Raw genomic sequence first — 23,785 nt, forward strand, 5'->3', positions numbered from 1 at the left:
AAGGACCATGTGTGGTTTGCTGGAGGATAGACTGTACCGAAGGAGAAGCCCATCCTGTTCCCGGTACATGGAGCACCCAAAGAAAGCCGACTATTCCGGAGAAGGAGGTCAGGAGTGACCCGTGCTGTGAAGAGTCCTCCTGGTCTCTGCATGATTCCGCTGCGAGCCACAGTACGACTGTTACAGAGCAATTACCACCATGATGCCTAGCAGTCCACTGCGGCTTGTGCTGCACTGCTGATGTAACAGAGTGAAACCGCGTCGCCAAGTGGCAAACCCTGATTGGCTTGAAGGCTACAGCTGACAAAAGTCTGTTACCGCAGATGAATTTGCTGCATCTGAACCCATCTTCAACCGACTGGGAAGGCGGTCACTGCTGAAGGTGTAGATTACTGCGCTGAACTGCCTCAGTCACTTCCCACGAATGCCGTCTCGAACCTGCCGTCGCGACCTCCGCAGGAGTAGAACGATTGACACGAGGGCAGGAGCATGATCCACATACTCCACACTGCTAAAGCTGCATTGATAACCAGCAGATACACACAGTACTTACCCTGCATCTGGGACAAGAGACTAAGGTGTGCAGACGAGGCTGCCGCGTATGCTTGAGACTTTTGCAGCAGGGGTAAAAGCCACTGCACAGATGTGCATTGGACCTTTGAGAGAAGTTGTTGCTATCTGCACCTCTCCCGGAGCAGGCATAGAATTGCTCGTGTCTCCCATATTACCTCCATGAGAAGCCTTGAACTGCTCACCCTCGCTACCCTGAGAGTCAAGTGGGGAAAAGGTTGTACTTGGCTCAGTTTTCAGAGTCATAGTATGACATTGGCCACTGTGGATGGGGTCCAGTAGCATCTGTCTGCCCTGAGGCTACCAAATGGGGCAGACAGACGGTAAAAGGAACCACAAATGCCCAACAAATTGGCTATTATTTTTGACCAACCTTGGAAAAATGAAAAACCAAGCCAGCATTATCCAGCCAGAAATTTCATATAACTGTTGCAAACTGTTATACATTATCAGCGAATGCACAGTTTCAATATGCATACTTTCTATACCACTGAGTTTTCCATGCAAAAAGGGCACGTTTAGTGCACCAGACAATTGTTGAATTTCAGAATATGTTTGCATACGTCCCTAGAATCCATACTTAGTATGAGTTCCTCAAACAAGTTGTCAGGTTTCTATGATGCAGAAGTCATCTGAGGTCTCCTGCATGTGATGCAGATGTTTTTCATGCTTAATGCACTACGGCATGTCATTTTGCCAGTTTCACACTGGAGACTGGATATGCTAATGTGCTGCAAATAGGATTTGGCATTAGTGCATCCAGACAATGGTTTGTGGGATCAGTGGGTGTGCAGAAGTCCAAGCATCCTGCTGCATGAAGATGCATTGCTCCGATTGACACACACTGTACCAGAGAAACCGCCTTGAAAAGGTGGGCCCTTCTGTACTGAAACTTTTCACTAGACTGGGAACAATCACATGCGGCGTTAAGGCCTCTGTAAAAAACTGCCTTGCGTCACCACAATAGTTGGCCACAAGAGGGTGCCAGGAGCCTGTAACAAATTGCTGCAAAGATCAACTTGTTGATGGGGAGTGGAAGTGTACAAGTGGAAAAGCTTTATATTGTCTAGGACCTCAAAAATCTACGCACTTGAACTAAGGTTAACTTGGTGCCCAACGGATGCCACTAGTTTGCTTGCTCCTTAAAGAATCATGGTGCACTGTGTGTGATTTAGGTGGTGACCTATAATGGCGCTATAGTTCAGGTTAGCAGCCACGTATAAGCAGCATGATGTCCATGTACCCCAGCGGTGATCTAGACTAGGGACTTGTCAGGGGATCACTTTTGGCCAGGTTTAGGCCATTTGACCAGTTAGGTGCTAGACTTCTGACATAGCTCTTGCACTGTGATGTCAATAGTTAGTGTTAGAAGGAATTACACATTTGCTATGGGTTGAAGAGGTTGCAGTGGCTATGAAGGCTCTAAACAATAGCTTGTTTGTAGCCCCCAATTCAAGCCTCACCTTGTACTTTAAACTTCCGAATATTTCTGGCATGCACATGAATGTATAGGTTGGTATTTACATATATCAAACCTAGCTGAGAGTAATGCTGTATGTTGAGGCTTCAGGATTGAGCATTGGGAGGTTAGACAATTCAAGACCATGTACATAGCTGGGTTAGAGAGAGAGAGGGAAAAGAATTAGAGAGGGAGGGAAAATAACCCATATTCAAGCAGGGAAGGAGTAAGATATTTTCATTATATTCTCCCTAAACACTGACTGAAGAGCTGTGCCTTCAGATCTTCTCTAAATTGGGTCGATAAGTAAGGCTGCTATATGGAGGATTTCTACATCATGCATGCGTAGAGAGAGAAGACTTGGTTTTCAGTATTTTAGATTTTTTATGCAGTCATTGACTTCTAATCTGGTAGTGCCCTGGCTTCTTGTGATGTGTTGACCACATCACACTAGACATATTCAACTTTTCTCTTTGGTGGAGGGTGGATTGTACAGTTGATTTTTGCTTTATATCTGCTGAACCAGGTTTTGAAGATGGTACTGTCTTAGAACGGCAGCCAGTGTAGGTTTAAAAAAATACATTTTCTTAAGTACAAAAGTGTTCACAATGCTCCAGTTTGTACCTCTTTTCAAATCTAGGTTTCATGGGATACAGATGCATAACATAGTGTCGCTCGCCACTGCATTGTAATGGTTCAAGAAATGTTTTGTTTTGCTTACAAGTTTTTTTTTTCACAATACATTTTGTTTGTTTTTAAAGATAAAAAATGGGTGGGGCCCAACAAGTACATTACATATAAAGCAAAAGACATAATGTAAATGATTTTATCGTTCCATAACAACTTTGCCTGTAGAACACCAGGCTGGATAATTAACAAACTACACCGAACCCTGCTGATTATTCGTAATTGCGTATTTTTAAAGGCGTGTCTTTTAGCTATCAATTTTGTCTGTCTATGGTGAGTTAATATGACCCATGTTATGCCTAGCGGGATTATGAAAGATCTGAATGTGGCCGGGGGGGTGGGAGGGGGGGGGGGGTTTAGGTCGATGCCCCGATATGTCGCCCTGCGGGACCATATTTTCCTGTGCTTCTGTGGGCATCCGGTGCTTGAAAGACTATGATTTCGGCACCCATGCACCTATCCATTGCCTTTTTCCATCCCCCTAGGCTCGGCAGTCAGGTCGCTTTCCATTCCTGAGATATGTCCCTTTTAGCTAGAGTTAGGCCCAAAAACAGGAGGTGCCGCTTATAACGGGTTCCTCCAATCTCCTCTGTGCTATGGAGGAGCAGCATTCTGGTGTCAAGTTGGATGGTCCAGGCCAGCACCCGGCCCAGGCAGGACGTCAAAACAGCTGTAACACTACACAACTCCACACCGAGTGGAGAAAAGAGCCCTCTTCATTTGTACATCGAAGGCATTAGGGGGACTGGATAGCTCCCATCCTCCATTGCCGGGATCGAGTGTAATATTCCCGGTGAAGGTACTTAAATTGTATGAGGTAGTATCGTGAGGAATGTCGGGAGCTGGCTGGGGCCTCCGCCCAGTCGTCGTCTGTCAAGGTCGGCATATGGACTTCCCACGCTGCTCTGGTCTTATGTAATGTGTTGTGTGTGTGAGTGATTAATGTCTGGTAAATTAGTTTGATCTTGTGTGCCCCAATGTCCCCCATAAATAAAAGACCTTCTAGTAGGTGAAACTCTGGTAGGGTCCCCAATTGACGGATGTGATGGTTTAAAGCATGTTGCAGTTGCAGATATCGGTGGAACTGGGATTTATGTTGGTGGAACTCAGTTTGCAATTGCTGAGGACTTTAGTGTACAGCCATGCATGATGTCTCCTAAGGTGGAGATTCCAATGAGGTCTCATTTACGGAAGCCGGCCAGAGCACAGGCTGAGCGTATGTATGTGCCCTGCCAAAGGGGAGTTGTTTGTGTTAGTCTCTCCCACCAGCCCATGAAATTCACTATATGTCTTCATAGTTGTATGACGATCTTACTAGCCGAAGGGAGGGTGTCTAGATCAATCCAACTGTATAGGAATTTCTGCAAGGGGGTGTCTTTCATTGCCAGTCGCTCTACTGCATACACTGGATCTGACTGAGATCCGTACCACCACTTATTAATAACTAAGAGATGGGATGTGGAATAATATGCTTATATATTTGCTGCCGCAATACCGCTGCAGTAGGTTGATTGTGTGCACGTGTGAAGTGCTACCTGAATCGCCCCTCCTTGCCATAAAAACTTATTTAGGATCACATTTAATTGCGTCATAAATGGGGGATATTGTATGGGAAGTTCGGCAGCCGATATAATAAACGAGTTAAATACATCATTTTAAAAATGGCTCAACGCCCGTATAAAGATAGAGGCAATTGGAACCATACTGTAGTTTTGTTACGGATCGCGGGGAGCAATGGAATGATATTATGCGTCCACGAAGTCAAGGGACGCGGCGATATGAATACTCCCAATAATTTAAAACCATCTGTGGCATGGGATAGTTGTGAGGCCCAGGTCTGACGTTTCTGGTCACCGCATACGGGAAAAAGTATAGATTTGAAGGGGTTGGTTCATAGCCCAGTAGTTTCCCCAAATACTCGAAGGATCTGAAGGATGCGGATTACGGGGAACCACGTCCTTTAAGAAAAACAGGCTGCATTAAAAAAAAAGCTGCTTTATTAGAAAGCAGTCCCAGACATGGTGGTCTGCTGAGCCCAGCAAGGTACCATTCCTGGGAGGGCTGTCATTCCCAATGGGTTCGCAAATTGTGAGAAGCTCATTAATATTAATGAGCCTTGCAATTTGCGACCCCATTGGGAAGCGCAAACAGTGTGAAATATACTGTTGTACATCGGAAATTGCAACTCGCAAATTGCGCCTTGCAAAAGAGACGCAATTTGCAACAAGCAATTTTCTTGGTCGTACATCTGGCCCCACATCCCCAAGTGTAATCTCAGATCAGCACGGCCTCCATCTAGTAGAGGCTCCCAAATTCGATAGGAAAAGACTGGTGGGATCCAGGTTTGCGGTGCTGGCTCCCGGTGTTTGGAACTCTCCCGGAAAACGTAAGAGCAGCAACCTCTTATGTGCAGTTCAGAACCTTGCTAAAAACATGGGGCCTCATTTATGAGGCTGTGCGTCACTTTTACGCCGCGCCGGTGCATCACTTTTTGTGACGCACCAGTGGCGTAAAAAAAGCACCTAGTTGCGTCATATTTACATAGTGATGCATCTAGGTAGATGCGTCACTTTGTAAACCCCTGCGCCACATTATACCTGCGCCAGGTATAATGTATGCAAGGGGGGCGTTTTGACGCAAGAAAGGGTCATGGAAGTGACGTAGTGAAAACTATAAGATTTCACTGCGCCATTTCTTGGCCGCTAATGTGTCAAAATCTTACGCCTGCTTCATGGCAGGCGTAAGACTGACGCAGGCACTAACGACATGGGACTTGCCCATGTGAAAGTACACATTGCTGGAGTTGCGTCACTTTTGTGACACACTCCAGCAATGCGTCACTTTTGCGCCTACACATACGTCAGAAATACTGACGTACCTGTAACTCCTTGCGACATGATGCGTCATATTATAAATATGACGCATCAATCATGTCGCAAGGAGTGCGTACTGAGAAGTGACGCATCGCTGCTTTCACGCAGAGATGCATCATTTCTCATAAATGAGGCCTATGGCTTTTCAGACAAGCCCACGGTTAACTGCATTCCTGCTTTGCTGTTAGTGCTCCCAGCGCCATGAAACCGGTCGGTGTACGAGAGCTTTTTAAGGTTCTTATAACATACCATTATATCTTAGGGCTGTTAAATTTGATATTTTATAACATCTTAGTGCTTGCAAATAATTTTTTTTATTACATCTTAGTGCTAGTAAATTTGAATTTTTATTATGTCATTTGATTTCTTGCATTTCTGTTTCAAACATTTTCCTACAGTGTTGCCCTCTATGAGAGCTGCAAATAACTAGCAACTTGTGCCACACTTCCTGCAACACGTACAACTGGATCTCCGAAGTGTAATTTTAATGTGGAAAAGCGGTGGGAAATGCAGTAATGCTTATTTGTACCTGCCACTTTAAGCTGGGTATCTAGTCACATTTGCATAGGAGTACCCTACTTACTCTAACGACTTACCACTGGGAACACACAATGGTAAATATTAAGATTAAAACTACAATTGTTTAATCTATTTATGATTTAGCAGAATGTGTGGTTGCAATATTGTGAATTTACACAAGTATCATTTGTGAATCTAATATAAATTACAGCCGCCTTTTCCTAGTGCCTTTTCCTAGTGTAATTCAGAGAACCACAAGGAAGCTACCTCTGGGAATCAGGCTCATTTAGGAAAAAAACTCTCACCTCTTCTGAAGCCGGGTGCTTGCGAGCCAGCAACAGGTTCCCAAGATCTACGCAACTGGAATAATTCGGATTTCTTGCCTCTATCTCTGCTTTGAGTCCCTGGTGGTATTTCAATAAGAGCTCAACGGACGACACATCTCTGTTTAGAGAAAGGAGAATGTAAAATCATTGATCTGAAATATTTCATAAAAATAAAGATGACTTTTCATTGGGTCAAAAAATATTGTCAATGATCTGCTAAAGTAATTTACAGAACGGTTTCTAAACTTTAGTTTTACATGTATCATTTTCCATTTCCACAAAGAGGTTGTAGAGACATACATTTGTAAAATAAATGATTCAAAAACATTGTTTTCTTTTATTCTTTTTTTACTCATCTCACCGCCTTTAGAGCTTCCCTGCCCACTCTTGACATACGGTTCTTGTGGATTGATAAGATACTTTTGTAATAAAGGAGGCAAAATTGCAATATTTTAGAGGGTACCTCAATGACAGAGGGCGAAAGAAACACTAACACAGGAGAATTCATGTAACATTTTTATAAATTTTTGGACCAAAAGCAATATAAACATAACATGTAACCAGAATGTAGATACCTATCTATCTACATTCTGGTTACAGTGAATTGTCACTGGTTAATATTTACCAAAGGGATTTCCCCCGCTACGGCTGTAGCGAAGTACGCCCTGAGCCCATCTGGCCGCATTCCAATCATTTTACTGGCAGTTTTTCCTCATATTGAGTACCCAGATGGGTTCTAATGTGAGTAACTTCTTTTCTTCTATTTTTCCACGTGTGGCACACAATTCACGAGACTGCCCAGTTACATCCTCAGATGTCGCTTCATCGTTAGTCCTGAAGAGACCCTACATTGACTATAGGGTCGAAACGCCGTCGACACACAGAAGAAGCGAACCCTTACACAGCGCATGTCATTGCATATTGCTGCCGTCTACATAGAGATTATTCTTGTTAATGGTCGACTTAAAAAATTGTGGAAACCTTGTATATAGAAATTCACACTGTCACTTAACTTTGGGTTCCTGTTCTCACTTGGGACACAATGCACTAAAGTTTTTTGATTTTCAAATTATGTTTATATTGCTTTTGGTCCAAAAATGTATTAAAATGTTACATGAATTCTCCTGTGTTAGTTTTTCCTTCACCCTCTGTCATTGAGTTACCCTCTAAAATATTGCAATTTTGCCTCCTTTATTGCAAAGGTATCTTATCAATCCACAGGAACCGTTGTTTTTCCTTATATAACTATTACCCTGGTTCCATAGTGAGTAGGGTTCCCCTGTTTTCCTTCCTTCACTCTTCACATACAGCCCATCAATGTGGTCTGGACATACTGCTCCCGTATTATGTATACAAAGTTGGATAACTGCAGCTTCCTTGGGTGTTTGCAAGTTTTCACATTTGAAAGGGGAATAACATTGTGCAAGTGGTAACACTGTGCCATGTACCCCCTATTTTTCAAGAATTTTGGACTTTTTGTGAGAATGTTTCAACCTGCCTTTTGCAGGTGTTAGACATGCCAAGAAATACATGGACACTTATATTCCATTTTTTTTTATTTTTTACAACAAACAGGAGTTTTTCTGTCAAAGCAGCACTATATAGTGCTCCGCTCCCCATCATATGTCTTACTCCTACTTCTTCTCCGAAAGCAGAGTTCCCTCCTAAGACGTGAGAAAGAAGGGGCTCCAGAGCAGGAGTCTACACACCAGGTCTCTGGATTCTGAGAGCTGGGAACAGTGCTGTGGACTTCAAAAGGAAAGCATTTGCTTATTGTTGTGGGGTCAAATAAGGCTTTTGCACCAATCCTGTGTACATTCTGAAAACACGAGCACGTTCATCTTTCATTTGATTATATTTAAATTATTAGTATTGTTGCTTTCACAAGTTTAATAGTTTGAGGTAAAAAATCACTACCAGTTAAGACACAGTCCATGTAAACTGAATAAGGGATTATTTTTGAGAGCACCAGGATACTGTGGATATACATCGGGGTTATGATAATGATGTTCCATGTATTACACCATGCAATCTTTGCTCTCAGTTAAATGAAATGAAACAGATATGTGCGGCAAACAATTTCTTGCAATACTTGCAGTGATACAGCTGCCACATTCCATAAGAGAATAACTGTTTTCTTACAGAGGACACAAATCCTGCCTTCCCTGACCTCAAGTGCCTGTTGGTCAGCTTCTCATCTTTTGCAGGCTCAGGACTTCTTTCAGTTTATTTTGCTTTATAGCAGAAGACTACTTTAATTTGTTCTTTGACATCTTCCCATGTTGGCAGACGCCGCTCTCTTCTATGTTTTCTCTTGTTTGGAATTCTACGGATATATTTTACACTGACCGGTTCTACAATGCGTGTCCGCAAATTCTTTTTTTGGGCAATCTTTCTTCGATGACCCTTGTTCCTGCAAAGCCTGCCCCAGAGGTGGACTTTTTCTGTAATAATTTTCATCCTTGACAGTAAGCTCGCCAGTGTATTTAGTTTTAACATAAGGTCAACGCGGTTTGACCTGTCTGAGGAATGTCTCTTCCCTGCAGTGCCAATCATTGTCTTACTATTTTAAGATCATGTCTTTTGACTGTCCCTTGGCCCATCTTTCCCCTTAGCCAGCTATGGACTGCAAGAAAGGCCTTTCCACTCAGGCAGTAAATCTTGCTATATTTGAGATGACAAACTTCCAGATCATTCAACAGTCCCTTAAAAGTGTTGTCCATCGCAGGAGGAAAACTAATAATCTCTATCAACAATTCACTCAGGCTCAGCATGAATTCTTCTTAACATGGGGATTATTCAGCGCACCCAAGAGAATCCAGTGTCACTTCACTTTCCTTCACTCCGATCAATGAAATGTAGCTTCCTCTTCTCCATCCCCTCTTTTTAATTTCCCTGCCTCCAGTAGATCTCTAACAGTACATCTTGCGATCCAATATTGAGACAGTTCAATTTGATTTGCCTTATGTTGGAGCCTCCAGGGGGCTAAATCTTTCCCTTTAGGACTTTTCTTGCAGGTGGACTGTGCACCTTTTATGTACTTTACTAACCTAGATGGTTCTGGTGCAAGTGTTTCCTCTCATTGTATTTCCTTGACTACCCCCGCCAAGCTTTATTACTAGAAGGAAAGTTCTCATTACACAGCCTCAGCAGCTGTTTGTTGTACTCTCTTCTTGAGTTAATGCTGATGGTCACGATTCCCAGACCTTACAGCTTGCCTTGCAACTCTCCCCCAAAGTCAAGTTTCATGACAGTCTTTCCACTTTTGACAAGCAAATGTCTATCATGATCAAAATTTGTGAAACTAAATTTCCAGAATGGAGAGTCAGCATCTCATTTTCCTCTAACCAAGGGGACCTCAGAAGGGTGTCAAACGGCACAGCAGGGGGTTTCCTCAAAAGTGTGTCAAAGCACATCAGAAAAATGAACACCAAGAACAGGAGATGTCAACAAGCACTTTTTAAAATTACAACATTAACACTGATACACACTATGGACAGGTTGATGACCAGATAAAGCAGGAAACAAGATAATCAGGGGGCAATGAAATGATCACTGACTCCACAATGTATGGTTACCGCTACAATTTTGCCCGGTTTCACTCCTCTATATCTATGACTCCAAGAGAGGCGAGTTCTCTGTTTTCTTTTTTAAAACATGCTCGCTAGATTATCTAGGTTGTCGCGTACTGGCCAAGACGCGAGACACCCATTGAGCCGAGGAGATGCTGCTCTAGCTAGCGGTCCAACTTTGAGAGGACCTTTGAGGCACGTTGTTTTATAGTTAAAAGCATCAATACGCCGTGATTTGGAGAAGGAAAAAGTCCAATTAAATCATCCCGTGCAACCTATTGAACAGGGACCTCACCGCCTACTAAAGAGAAATCCTAGAGTGATCCTTCCTTGTGGGCGACACCACCTTGTAGGAGATAAGGAGGACACCTCATTAATTGACAAAGAAAAAAGAATAAAAACACTAGAACTACCCCCGTCGTGAGGGGTCATCCACAAACTTAAGGTTGCCCGTTGTTTTATAGTCCTGATGAAGACTCGCATGGCCCAGGCTTAATTCACCATCAGGCCCCAAGTCGAGTCGAAACGTCGACGCCTTATTGATATTTGACCTGGACCTATATATTCCAACTTTTCTGTGCATTACAATTTACCAAATATATGGGTTTCCAAATATATTAATACCATGGATGAATTGATTTATGGCCAGGTCTTACAACATGGATGATTGTTGATCCGTCTTGTAATATATAAAAAAAACAGTGGGGCATATTACCAACAACTAGCGATAATTATCGCTATGTTGGCTTAGCGGTAATATTTTTATCGCCGAGCTGCGGCGATTTTTATCGCTTAGGAACCTTGCTATTATCAAGGTTTATCTCCTAAGCGATAAAAATCGGCCGAAATGCCTGAATATCGCTGAAAAGTCAGCGATATTCATGCATTACTGAGCTAATGCTCTTAGCCATGTTATCCACCTACCATTGGATAACATGGCTAAGAACTGCTCAGGGGCAGGTGTTAGCTTTTGGAGATATTCGCGCTTAGCGCGAATATCTCCAAAAGTTGGTAATAGGAGATAGCGATGTTAGCAACGGTTTCCAGTCGCTAACATCTTGGCACGCCCACTTTGCATGTCATTAGTGATAAATTTCACTGCCATGCAAAGCGGGGCCCAAGATGGTCGCTATCTCCTACTAGCTGTCGCTAACTGGTGTTAGCGACAGCTAGGTAATAGGGAGATAATTTTATCTCCGCTTTCTTGGCTTTTAAAGCCAAAAAAGCGGAGATAAACCCCTTGATAATATGCCCCAGTGTCTTTTTTTTATGTCACCAATTTCCGTAATTCTTTTCTTCTCTTCATCACTCAACACTTTCTAATTCACATCTTCCTATTTTTGCACGCTCCCCTTGGGGCAACCACTATGACCCTTATGTATTGTTAGTCGTTTACATTTTCCAATAGTGGCGATAAATTAATAAATTGCCTTTGACTATATGTTTTGCTGTTGCGTTTTGTGATATTGATGCATTTCTTGATTTAGAGTAGATTTTCATACTCGTGAAAGTTTAATTATGAAGCACTGACTAATTGTGACATTGAGAGGTAATAGTCTATGGACCATTGTTTTGTACTACCGCTAGATTATCTGGCAGTGGTACCCGGAGTTTCTTTCTTCAGGTCTCCCACCTGCCTTGTCTCTCACTGGATTCCTTCACAGCCCTCCCTAACTCCACTGGCTCCCCCTCTAAACCAAAAACCTTCCTTTCTTATCTGACATAAGTTCATAAACTGGCTCCCTCTGATGGTTCACCAGTGCTGGTATGTTGAGTACATTTCACAGCAGTGGACAACTGTGCTGCTTTCCTTGCTTACCTTTTCTCTTAAACCTCATGACAGAGTGTTATTGGTCTTTCTTTGGCTGCTTGTCTCAGGTCTCGGTGCTACCTTCATGGGATCTGATGTTGGGTTCGGAGGTTGTACCAGGCTGGACCTCTTCAGACTCTAAGCCCTCTGTTTGTTAGGTTTCTGCGGAGATGCAAACTAAGGAATCTAATGCTACTGCGATGAGTCAAGATTGCTGAACACCCACTTGCTGTTATCGGTCCAGCAGTGACTTGTCCACCAATCCCATTTAACACATACAAGCAGAGGGCCGTATAGGTGCATGAGGAGAGTGGGGCTGATGGAGTAGAGCTCTTAACAAGTATAGTAATTAAAGGCGAGTGCGGAGGGAGCTGCATGCAAGTTGCTTCTGCCCCAACAGTTTTTCTGCAGGTTTTCCCCATATTTATCCAGAGAGAGGTGACTTGTTTTCCACCACTGCCTCACATCTCCCTACACCTCACGAAGGTTCCTTAGACCCTATTGCCTCGCCATGAAGCAGTCACTTGCAGGCACTTGTGGGATACCACTACCAGCAGCTGCATCAGCCTCCCACACATCAGGAGGTCCAAAGAGAAAGGTGTCAACGCGCCGGGATAGAAAAGTCTTGGCAGAACTTAGTTGAGTCTCACACAGATTTCATGCCCATCTCAGGTGGGCATGGAAGTCTTGTAGTTCATCAGATTAGACGGGACATCGAGTGTGCGATCAGCAGGTTGTCATTGCAGCAATGGGCTGGCAGTAAACCGTACCGCGCGTGCTCAGGTGACTACGCATGGCCGCTTCCACCATTCCAGTCGGGCAATGAACAGCTCCATCATGTATCCTCTTACCTTGTCCCTTCCCATCTTTTCCTATTTTTCTTTCATCCTCAAGTCAGCATCGACTTGGTAAACTTCATCTCCTCTTTACCATTTCGACTACAGTCTAGGGTAGACTTTAGCCTGGTCACAGACTGACTCCCCCGCACCTTGTAAATGGATAACTTTCCTTAAGCTTTCTTCTAATTTCCCACACCCACAAAAGTTGAACCATGGTGCATTTATTCTCTGCAAATCATAGATTTTAAAAGCTGTTTTTAATTTACTATTAAGCTACTGGTCAGCCTTCAGAGTAATGTTAGAATATGTACAGTTATTGTTAAGGGAATGCTCACTTTGGATTGCTATTGTCAAATTAATCTTAAGCTATTTTTAAGTAAACACATTGTTAGTCATAGGGTATTTTATAGTTGTTTCTAAATTGTAAGCTATTCACCTGAAATGAATATATTCATAATGCATTTAAAGATGACCAAGATTTTATTAACTGTGTGTTTGTTGCTTAATTGGGACTTATAACGGCATCTGTATACACAAAGAGATAAAACAGTAAACATTTCTAAACTTTAGATTAAAACAAACAAATTTACCTCGGTTTTTCCTGAGTTTCAATTTGTCTAATAATGCTTTCCATCCAAAACATCAGGTCCCGCGCCATACTGAAAAAGCGGTATTTCTCAGCAGTGGTGACGAGCTGTGCGCGACGTCCCTCACAGGCGTCCAGGAGCGCTTTCCAGGCATCAACCACTTCCTTCTCCTTATTGTGTATCTGTACGGACTGGTCGCCTGCATATGCTGCCTTGAGCCGTGCCGCGATATCCTGGTACCGTTGAACCTGTAGATATGGAAAGGTGTCTTACTGGCCAACATATTTACTGAAGCATAGTTCTAGGGCTCTTCCTACTTTATGCTTTGATGCAACAAACAATTTAGATGAACTAGAGTTGTTGAAAATTAAATGTAGATTTGGTTCTGGGTTTCCAACACACAATGGAACATGAATTATGATATATTGTTGTGTACTACAAACAATTATATGTAGCCGTATGGCTATTGAGTGGGAGAGTTTTCATAAGTTCTATAACAGTGATTGTGGAAGTTGCATATTATGAAGGAAAAAACATACACAAGGAAATGTTTTCCTGAAAAACTTTCTCAACAAACCTGTTTTCCTGAATTGTACCTAACGAATGAAATTTCAGGGTTTGTTAAATACAGCCTGGTGAATGCCCTGCATCTCCGAAAAATTGACTCCAGTCTGTTTTTTCCAAGATCACATAGATCTCTTGTTGCCTTTTTGAAGGGGAAAGACCCCCAATTCCTACCTCCATAATTCTGCCTTCCTATCTGCCCTCTCTGTCTCATTTGTGAAACATGCCCCATGGAACTCTAATCACCTACTTATCTCCCTGCCGCTCAACGGAGTACTGTCAGTGCTAATCGCTTGCACAATAGTCTGTAACTTGTTCTCTTGCTGGCAGATTAGCCAGGCATTAGCCCAGCCAATAATGGACATTCCTCAAAAGAAACAGGAAAGCTGACATCACTTAAAATTAGGAAATCATCAGCTTCCGCCATCTTATGGAAGGCCCAACACACATGGCTTATCATAGACTGCATCTAAAACTCAACCAAAATACCAAAGTATTTAATAATAGCATAAGGCCCAGCTGTGGGCAAATCATTCACACATTGCTTGCCTTGTATCTAAAATGCTCCCCAAGACCCTGCAACCATCCACTGTCTCTGCAAACCATAGTTGAGTAGCTTAAAAAAGTCAATAAAACTTTTTTCCAGAACATGTACAGCACAATACACCAAAAGCCCACCTCCTTCACCTATCCTAAAGATAGACAGAGATGCCCTTTTCAAAAAGAAAAACTAAAAAGCAGGTATAGCAACCAATATGCGAAGAATTAGATGAATCCTAGAACGCCAGCGGCATTGACTTAAAAAGTGAGATTGACTTCAACGCTGAGATTATAAAACCTGGTGCAAACCTCAAAGGAATAACTAAGGACTAGTGATGGGGAAACAAAGAATATTATGCAAATCCCATCAACCATCCTATTGGTCATATAAGCAACCATGGTGCAGCTGCACTTATCGTGGACCTACTGTCGTTCTTCCGAACAAACAAATTAAAAAAAGAGCCAATATTCTTACTGCCATATCTTGATGTGCACCTTGGAGCCCTCCTTCTCCACCTATGCCGGACTCGTACATGGTGCTTGTTTGGGACATACATGGTGTGTGGAATACTGATGTTAAATGCATGAGATCATATGTATAATGTCAACACCTTACAAAACGACATGAATGGTGTATATATCCATTGTTTGAATACATTATTGCTGACTGTTGCCTAAACTCTGAGTTTTCACAGCACACACAAGCAAACAGGTTGGTTAATCAATAAATTCACATGGTCTACCCAACAGGTACTCCCGCAGAGCACTCTTCATATGCTATACCTGCGTTCCCATAGAATGCATGTCACGTTCAAATGCATTATGCATTCGGTGGAAAGACTCGACGGTGTAAGCATCAAGCCCAAGCTCCTCCGGCAACTCCTTGTGCTTATCTTTAATGAGGATCAGGAGGTCGGTGCCATCGTCAAAGTACTTGTGAAGCTCGTAAGAGGCGGTCAGAAACTGCATGCGCGTATCAATGAGCTCCAGAAGATCCGCCCAGCTCTCGTTCAGGTTGTCTTTCCATTCGGCGATGGAAGCTGCCTCAGAATGCCCAGCATCGATCAGTTCCTCAATCAACAGGTTGACATTATCCATACGCTCTTGCCCCACAGCTCCTGTTTCTCTGGCAAATTCACGGAATCTATCTCGAAGCAACTGTTCGAAAAAGTTATAAGGCAAATGTTACATCAGTTCTTTCACACCAGCAAGAAATGTATTAAGCAAATCTAGTTAGTCTAGTAATCATGCATGAAGTGCTCTTACTACTAAAACCAAATAAGTAAAAGTTAAAAATCATTAGAAATGTGGGTTAGAGTTTGAAAAGTGCTATATTAATAGTTAAAATGTTCAGTAATATGTTTTCAGAATGTCATATAGGTGAAATGCTGGAGATTATTTCAAACTTGTAATCTATCAAAACGTTGTTTCAGACCCATGAACATGTTTGCATTGATAGCTACATAATTCTGAATCACAGATTAGGATTTTTACATAGTTGCAACTAGTGTTTAAAATTGAAACTGCAGTCATGCTTCAGGCAAAGTTGTTCTACTTTGGCTTTATTGTTTGTCTACAGTCTCACGCAGTGACTTCTTTTTATTTTTATTCTTTTAGTACCTCGCTCCTAGTGCCCTTTATTTCCACTATGCTAAATAAATTTGCCAATTTCAGCTGTAAATCTTGCATACTGTTCCTCATTTCAAAAGTGTTGAGGTCAAGTGTTTGAGGTCTGCCAAACCTAAAGATGCTGTTTGCAAAAATAGACACCTGAATGTGCTCATCCGTTTAGACATTCCTTAAAATGTCAAGATTCCAGTAGCTCTTTTAAAGGACTTCTGGCAGACAGCAATAAAGTGAAAATATACTTTTTTTAATTGTGGTTTTCAATAGCACAGCCTTTTTTCATAGCACATTTGTGTGCTTTAGAATAGGTGCACGGACCCATATGATAAACAAGGGAGAAAGGTGCCTCGTGTAGGGAGTGACTACAGTGATGGCGATGGGTGACAATATTTAGGAGTCGCAACATATATACCAGGGATAATAGTATCAGGGGCATTGCTGAATAGCTGACAGAGGGAAGAAGGTCAGGATAAAGGCTACAAGTGGGTGTGTGAAGGAGAGGGAGCTACATTGTACATGTTGTCAAGAGATGGGGAGAACTAGGGTCCACACATGACCAAAGTAGGAGTTGAGGAGTAAATCTGTGTTCGATATGTTAGATAAGATGTCTGTTTATGCACTTTGTAGGTGTTATTTGTAGCAAGTGATCCTCAATGACATTTTTGAGAAACACAAAAGTGGGTGCGAGTCTCATTTCACTTGGCACATCACTCCATATCTTAGCAGCATGGCAAGAAAATGAGAGAGCCTGGGTGGATTTCATTTTTGCAACGTGGGGTTGCAAGACATATTCATGTTTTGCTCCTTTTGGCTTTCTGCCTCAACATATGACCGGCTTAAGATCTCAATCTGAAAAGAAGTCATTATAACTTACCACATAGCCTCTGCCACTGCTCTACTAAGCAATCTTTTAGTCTGCCTTTTCCACTCATTGAATATTTGTTAGAATGTCTCAATAGTCCGAAGGGCTCACAAAACCCATCAGCCACAACCGAATTGACCTCAGACTCATAGAGTCTCTTAATACCAAGAATGTGATATATTTTCTGTGGCAAGGTTTAGGAACTTTTGGACTTTTCTCAGTTAATCCTGTCCGCATGTTGTAGTTAACACGGAAAACCAATCTCAATGCTATGTCGTTCCATTGTTGAGTAAGAAAAGTAGCGGCTCTTCCATGTGGGCACTTACAGTTACGTGATCCAAGTCTTGCCCCAGTTCTTGCGAGGATGCCACCACATCCCTCTCTGCTATCCACTGCTCTAGATCTTCGACTTCACGCTTCAGCTGGAACATGTGGTACATGTTATTCAGGTTCTGTCGCCGCTCGTCAGCTAGATCTTTAAGGCCTGCATACTGCTTGTCTATTTGACCCTGGTGTCGAATTACTTGTTCCCTGTAAGTAAAACAAAATGGGTAAGTGAAAACATTACAATTGTTATAAATGTTCAAACTAAAGGGATTAATGGTCTATTGCATCAGCATAACTAATGACTTTACACACAGTTATTTAAAGTTATGAATTCCATCTTTGTATAAAGAAGCACATGAGGAGCATGACACACATGAGAAAAGCCTCTTGTAGTCTGGTGTTAGCCAAGATCTTTTGATTTTACTAACATTATATGTACAATATACTTAGTTATAGAAGCTTTCAAATAGCCCTTTTCATACCTTGGTCTGTTATTGTGTCATTCATATTTTACTCCCACCCACTACAGTGTACAGCATTGGGAAGTAGGTCAGCCCAGTTCATCCATTGGCTAACCTCACTGTGAGTGGTTGCATTCTATCTTTTCACAAGGAGCACATCCACACACATAGTAGTACCTTTCCGTGTCCAGGATTACTATGGCAATGTGTGCTTTTTGAGATGAAAAAGATTTTTGCTCTTAGCCAGTTCTTTTTAGATTGATGAGGGCCCTAAAAACTTCTCCTACACGAACTTTTGGCAAATAAAATGACAAAACAACATTAGCATTGACAAAGCTCTAAAGCAGGGGCCTCCAACCTTTCATGTAGTCGGAGCTATACCCCCACGCCCATATTCATTGACTAAAAACCAAATGTCCATAGAGCCCGACACTATGGTTTGAAAGACATACTCTGGCTAGGAGCACTATGCCAGGGCTGCCATGTGTGTCAGTGAGAGTGTGGTCCTTGGGGAGGTATGAGCATGTGTGCATAAGAATGGGATATATGTGTATGGGTGAATGAGAGCCTGTACAGGAATTGTTATAGCGCAAATCACCGAGTGGTTTCTAAGCGCTTGCTTAGGGAACCCGTCCTGGTATTCCCCTGTGAGATAACCCCGGCAGGGTATCCGCAAGGTGAGAGCCAGGCATCCCGCCGCAAGGGGCCATTGTGGAGATTAAGCAAGCTATTGCCCTGAGTCGCAGAGTGTGAACCCGTGAATCGAGTAGGCACCGGAGCGAGAATTGTCGAGTCCATGGACATTTTAGGACTCAAGACCCTGCCGAGCCGGGAATTGAACCCTGGCCCCGGGCTGACCTCTGCTTCCAGGTCTGCCTCCTCTAACCAGTGAGCCACACTTCTCCTGTGTCATATGTACTTGTGGCATGGGACATACCTTTCACCAAATTATTTTTTTTCTTCACCAAATTATAAGGAAGTGGCCATCATTCAAGACATAGTAGAAGCTTGTAAATGTTAATTTACAGTCCATGCAGTTTGGTTGATGATACATTGAGGATCACCTGCATAAAATACATGGACAACTAGAAATTGTGCAATCAGATTAAATAGGGGGTAATGCTGGATATTAAAGAGCAGATGGGGACCATGTTATGCTGTGTGTGATGGAAAAAAGAAAAGAGAAGGGATCCATTATGATATATTGAGAATTGTATGGTGGCTCGGCTCCCCAAATGGGGTAATTCAGAAGTCAGAATAGCTTTACCAATGTTCTTGCCCCATTTTCTCTTGGCCACAGGAAATATATTCAGTAGGCAGTTATTTCAAGTATTTTTCCAATGGACATACAACCTCATCATTTTACTTTCTAAATAAAAAATTGTAACTCGAAGCCTCCTCCACTCCAACATCAAATGCTTCAAACACTACCTGCACCTGAAGGTCTATGTGCCTACCTGAAACACAGCCCCACCAAGAAATAATTTATTTTATTTCCAAGAACAACACGCAAAAAATAGTACAAACCTTGTTCAATGATATGAACCTTGACAGCTTTGAACTTCAACTCCAACCTCAACCTCAAGAATGATATTGCCAAGACAAACAAAGACGGCCTGGTGCCAGCTCTCTCTTCTAAAGATAGTGAAACTATTTCTTCCAGAAAAGCAACTTCAAAACTGCTGTTCGAGCCCCCGTACTCATGCATCTGGATGATGGTAACACTCTGCACCATGACGTACCAGACTTCACATTGACCACCAATATGGGCAGCCTATCATGACAGCATGTCTCATCCAGGGTCTAAAGAAATATGATCACATCACTCCCATCCTGAAGGAACTACATTGTCTCCCCTTTCGGGCAGTACTGATAGAGCAAGATTTCGCATCGCGACTTGCTCGATTCATGAACCTCGAAACTGTTGTAACCTCGTAACGAATTGTACGTTTTACTAATATCTTTTATTTTTGATATATATGTATGATAGAGAAGCTTGCTTATGTGTTTTATTAATACAAATAACTTTTGTAATTCTAAAATGGCCGCTGCTTGCATTTCTGCTTCTGCGCATGCGTCAGGCATAGTCACGTGTTGTGACGCAGTCACATTTTTGGAGGGAAAGGGTGCGCATGCGTAATAGCCTCAAGATGGCAGCGCTTACTAGTAAACGTGATGAAGCTTACCCCGCTGCTCTTGTGATTTTGTCCGTTGCACTTACTATTAACTGCATAGTATATTCTTATGATGATAAACGTGAAGTACGAAATTATGACATGTAATACTTTCATTTATTTCTATGTGCTAATTTGTTTTCGCTTACTTTTCATGTATCGCGGGAAATGGGGGTCTGACTGAGCCAAGAACCATTTTGAAAGTCCCTTCTGCGCATGATCACGCAGCCGGGGAAATTCAGCCTTGAACAGTGGAACTCAGCCAGCTGGCAGAGACGGGCAAGATGCTCCTGAGAAAGTGACCTGCGACCCAGCAGGACGGAGTCGAATGTACCCATATTGAAACAATTGTTAATGTTTCATTGTACTCCACTGGCAGGTCTCATGAGAACCCCAATCTTGCTAGGCGGTGCCCAAAGATGTAAATAGGGGCTTAGAATAGTCTGTTCTGATTGGTGTGTTAACCAAAGCCTACCTTAGGACCAATCGAAATTGGGGATTCTGACACTTTGCAACATCTGGGGGGTGGTGCACTGTCCCAGAACAGTATAACTAGCCTAGGTTCACCTAGGGAATTTGTCCGACTTGTCTGAATAGCTGACCTGTCGCTGACCCAACGCACTCAATAGGTGACTTGATACAGAGGTGCTGCGGAGCTCTCTGTCCGAAATTTGACCATAGACTCTGAAGGTTCTACTGAACCTTAAGTGCTGGCGGAGCACTTTCCTGGGGAAATTCGCTGACCCAATCGGGGTCCTGACTGATAGCTGCAGAGAGGGTGGAGCGCTGGCGTTGCTTCCAAACTGCGGGTGCTGGTCGTATCCTGGTGGTCCTGTCCTGATCCTAATCTGGTTTTCCTGTCCTGTCCTGGGGTGTCCATTCTGCACCTGCTGTCCCACTGAGGGTTATTCTTCCTTGAGGGTTTTCCTGTCCTTAACTGACCCGTGGCCAGGGTTGGTTTTCACACCAGTCTAGGTAAATATCGCTCTGAGTTCTTAAACTGCACCTTTCTATTTTTCTGTCTTTGCTTCAATAAAGACATACCTTTGCATATGATAATTTTCCATGCTTTTCGCAACTATTGCATATCATAAAGTTATTTGCATTTAATTTCATAGCGTGTTCCTATGTTACCCTACCTTTTGGAAATCATTTTCTGCATTGCAGTTTGCAATTTACTGTTATGGTCCCTAATTTTCTCTCATAAAACTGACTAAAGTAATTTAGAATTATAGCGTGTTGCACTTTTCTACCCCTTCTATAGATGTATAGGTCTCCCTAGTGTCTTACCCTCGCAGTATGTCCCAATGCTAAAATCCTGATACGTGCATAATAATCCCTAGCATTTAGTACACTCCCTTGAATTTCATTTCCGTTATTTCTGATTTTCCCTCATTATAAGGTTAGATGGTTGCCTGTATACTCTTCCTATATGGTTATGTGCTCTTCGTTATTTTGATTATAGATTGCCTTATTGCTATAAACTGTATGATTGCAGAATCTGAAATCTAAGATAAACTTTTAAAACTTCCCAGTTGTCCGTGGTCATTTCATGAAAAGTAAAGTTTATATGTTGGGTTTGTATTTTTTCTGCCTTTCTTTTTACAGCTAGCTCCCTGACCCATCGTGGTCATAGGTACCCGTATCTGTGGATGGTAAGTCGGGTACACTAGGAAATAGTAGAAAAGGGACTCACAATTGCTGGTAATAGGTTGCAAGGTCATCTGATCAATGTGGATAGTGTAGTAAAGTATATGGGCCCGAGACCGAAGTTGGTGAAAATATTGGTCGGGTGACCTGCGATCTCTATCAGTAATTTTCTGGTAGCAGAGGAAATGGTTAGGGACTAGTTAAAGTCAGGTAGGATTAGTTAAGCTAGATAAAGTTGGATGCTGCTAAGTCAAACGTAAATGCTGCTAGAAGGGTAAACCACTTCACGGGAATTTATCACTCACGTGGAAATGTTTATTTTGAAAAATTATGAAATGTTTTAAACTATTTTTCTTATTATTATACTGATATATGTATTAACACACTTGTGAGTTTTGTTAGATGTTGTTGGGAATCCCCTGGGGAATTGAATAGCGAATGGTGAATAGAATCCATCCGTGTTGAGGTCACTTGCTCGAAGGAAAGTTAGTGCAGGTTAGGTAGAACTGGAAGCACTGACTAGGGTTTTCTGAATGTATGATTGAATAAACGTTAGCAACGTGGTTCATTGGCAAAATTCCTATTGTGGCGTAACCTAGTAAGGGTCACATCGGAGGAGTAGCGGGTTCACCGAAGCTTGGCTGAAAGCAAAGGGGTTCGCGGGTGAAACTTTAGACTTAGCAAATATCCCAGAAGGTGGATGAGTCTGAGGAAATAACAGGTTCCCCAATGCTAGAGTGAAGGATAGGCGGAAGAGATCTATCCGTAGTGTGTGAAAAGTAAATGGAAGTAGTTTACTTGCAGTGAAATTCTTTCTGTCTAGACACTTGAGTACAGTGGCGAATGTGTATTCGTTGTGAAATAACCAAGCACTAAGCACTTTAGAAAGAAAGAAAGTTTCCGTTACCTTGTGAAGGAGGGAGTCAGTCGCGAAGCTGCTCTGACGTCACTCTGTGCCGCGCTGGGATTGGTAGACACAGCGGGCTGGTAGCGGAGCTGGAATTGTAAAGGAGGGGTGAGTGCCGGAGCGTGAGAACTGTCTCGCGAAAAGGCCGCGCACCCATTGGTCGAGATTATTTGAATTCGTGCATTTCATTGGTCGCACGAAAATAAGAAACGCATTTAGATTGGAAGTGATTTTGTAAACAGAGAGTCGCTTGAAGGAAATTATATGTGGCATACGTACAGACCGCATACTAGACCAGATCCTAGGCATTTAGGGTTTGAGTACGATCAGTGGAAAGGACATAACACCGACATTATGTACGGAAATAAGAGGAAGTTGTCACTTGTGAACAAAGTCAAGAATTATTTCAAAAAGGACAAACCAATTAGGACTCGAGAAGGTGTTGTCATTCCACCGCCAAATACTCCCGCATCTTTCATGTTGTTTGACAAAGGGTACCACACCTGCGTATGGTTGGAGAATTGGGTGGAGTACACCAAGGATGACGGAGTATTGGCTTTTCCGGTAGACGGTACATTTAATGGCAGAATTTTGTTTAATTTGAGAACCAGAATGAATGACTTGCATCCCAGACCTAGATTAACGCAGTATGAAGCACTAGAATTATGGGAGATTGAAGCTTTTGAAAGGGACAAACCACGAATGGATAAAGGATTAACGAAATTTTATCCCAAACTAAAACAAGAAACCCGAGATAAAAAGATGAAACAGTGGAGACAGAATATGATGGTTGAGGGATTGTTTCCAATGATGCCTGCGGGTGGCCCTCCCGGGGGGGAGAATAGGACAGAAAAATGTAAACACTGGGTGCCTCTGAGTGAGTAGGATGATGAATTATTAGATGACATGTGTATGAGAAGTCCACCTCCTTATAATGAAGGACACCGACCTTCCAGTGCAGGAGATATTTCCTGAAGACTTCCTCCTCAAGAGGAGGCTAGATCCGCAAGTGTAGGAGGAGGAGGTTACCAAATACCTCCCTATACCGAAAGTCTAGGACCCAAAGAGCCCAGAGAGATTTACCCAAAAAGACCCACTAGTGGAGAGACAAGATACTCACGTAAAAGGGGGTCTTGTGCTAGACTTCCCTATGAAGGTGAGGAAAGACCACAAGGTTCAGGAATGCCGATTTTAAATCCTCTTTATGAGGAAGAACCAAGATCCCTAGGCACGGGAACTTTATTTCCAAGACCTAATTATGGTGAAGGACCAAGAGAGACACATCCCACTGCCCAGAGTTATGCTCCAGTTTTAACTCCTCAGATAATACATGACAATCCAGTTGAGAGAATTTTTGAGGACAGGGAACGAGATGCTCTAGCTAAACAGAGAGCTGAAATAATTCAGAAAATCTCCCAGTTAAATACAAGTC

The 23,785-nt window shown here is 42.6% G+C and overlaps 1 protein-coding gene across 1 annotated transcript in view; it reads right to left on the minus strand.

Annotated features, from left to right (window-relative positions):
* SPTB (spectrin beta, erythrocytic) overlaps window positions 1-23,785 on the minus strand; it is a 271,974-nt gene that overhangs the window by 31,898 nt on the left and 216,291 nt on the right. Inside the window, exons 24-27 of the mRNA XM_078659516.1 lie at window positions 17,161-17,365; window positions 15,130-15,504; window positions 13,246-13,490; window positions 6,414-6,552 (exon numbers count right to left, since the gene is read on the minus strand). Coding sequence (XP_078515642.1) covers window positions 6,414-6,552; window positions 13,246-13,490; window positions 15,130-15,504; window positions 17,161-17,365 — 964 coding nt within the window. The remainder of the gene's footprint in view (window positions 1-6,413; window positions 6,553-13,245; window positions 13,491-15,129; window positions 15,505-17,160; window positions 17,366-23,785) is intronic.

Source organism: Lissotriton helveticus, chromosome 9 (genome assembly GCF_964261635.1).
Source record: "Lissotriton helveticus chromosome 9, aLisHel1.1, whole genome shotgun sequence".
NCBI lineage: Eukaryota > Metazoa > Chordata > Amphibia > Caudata > Salamandridae > Lissotriton > Lissotriton helveticus.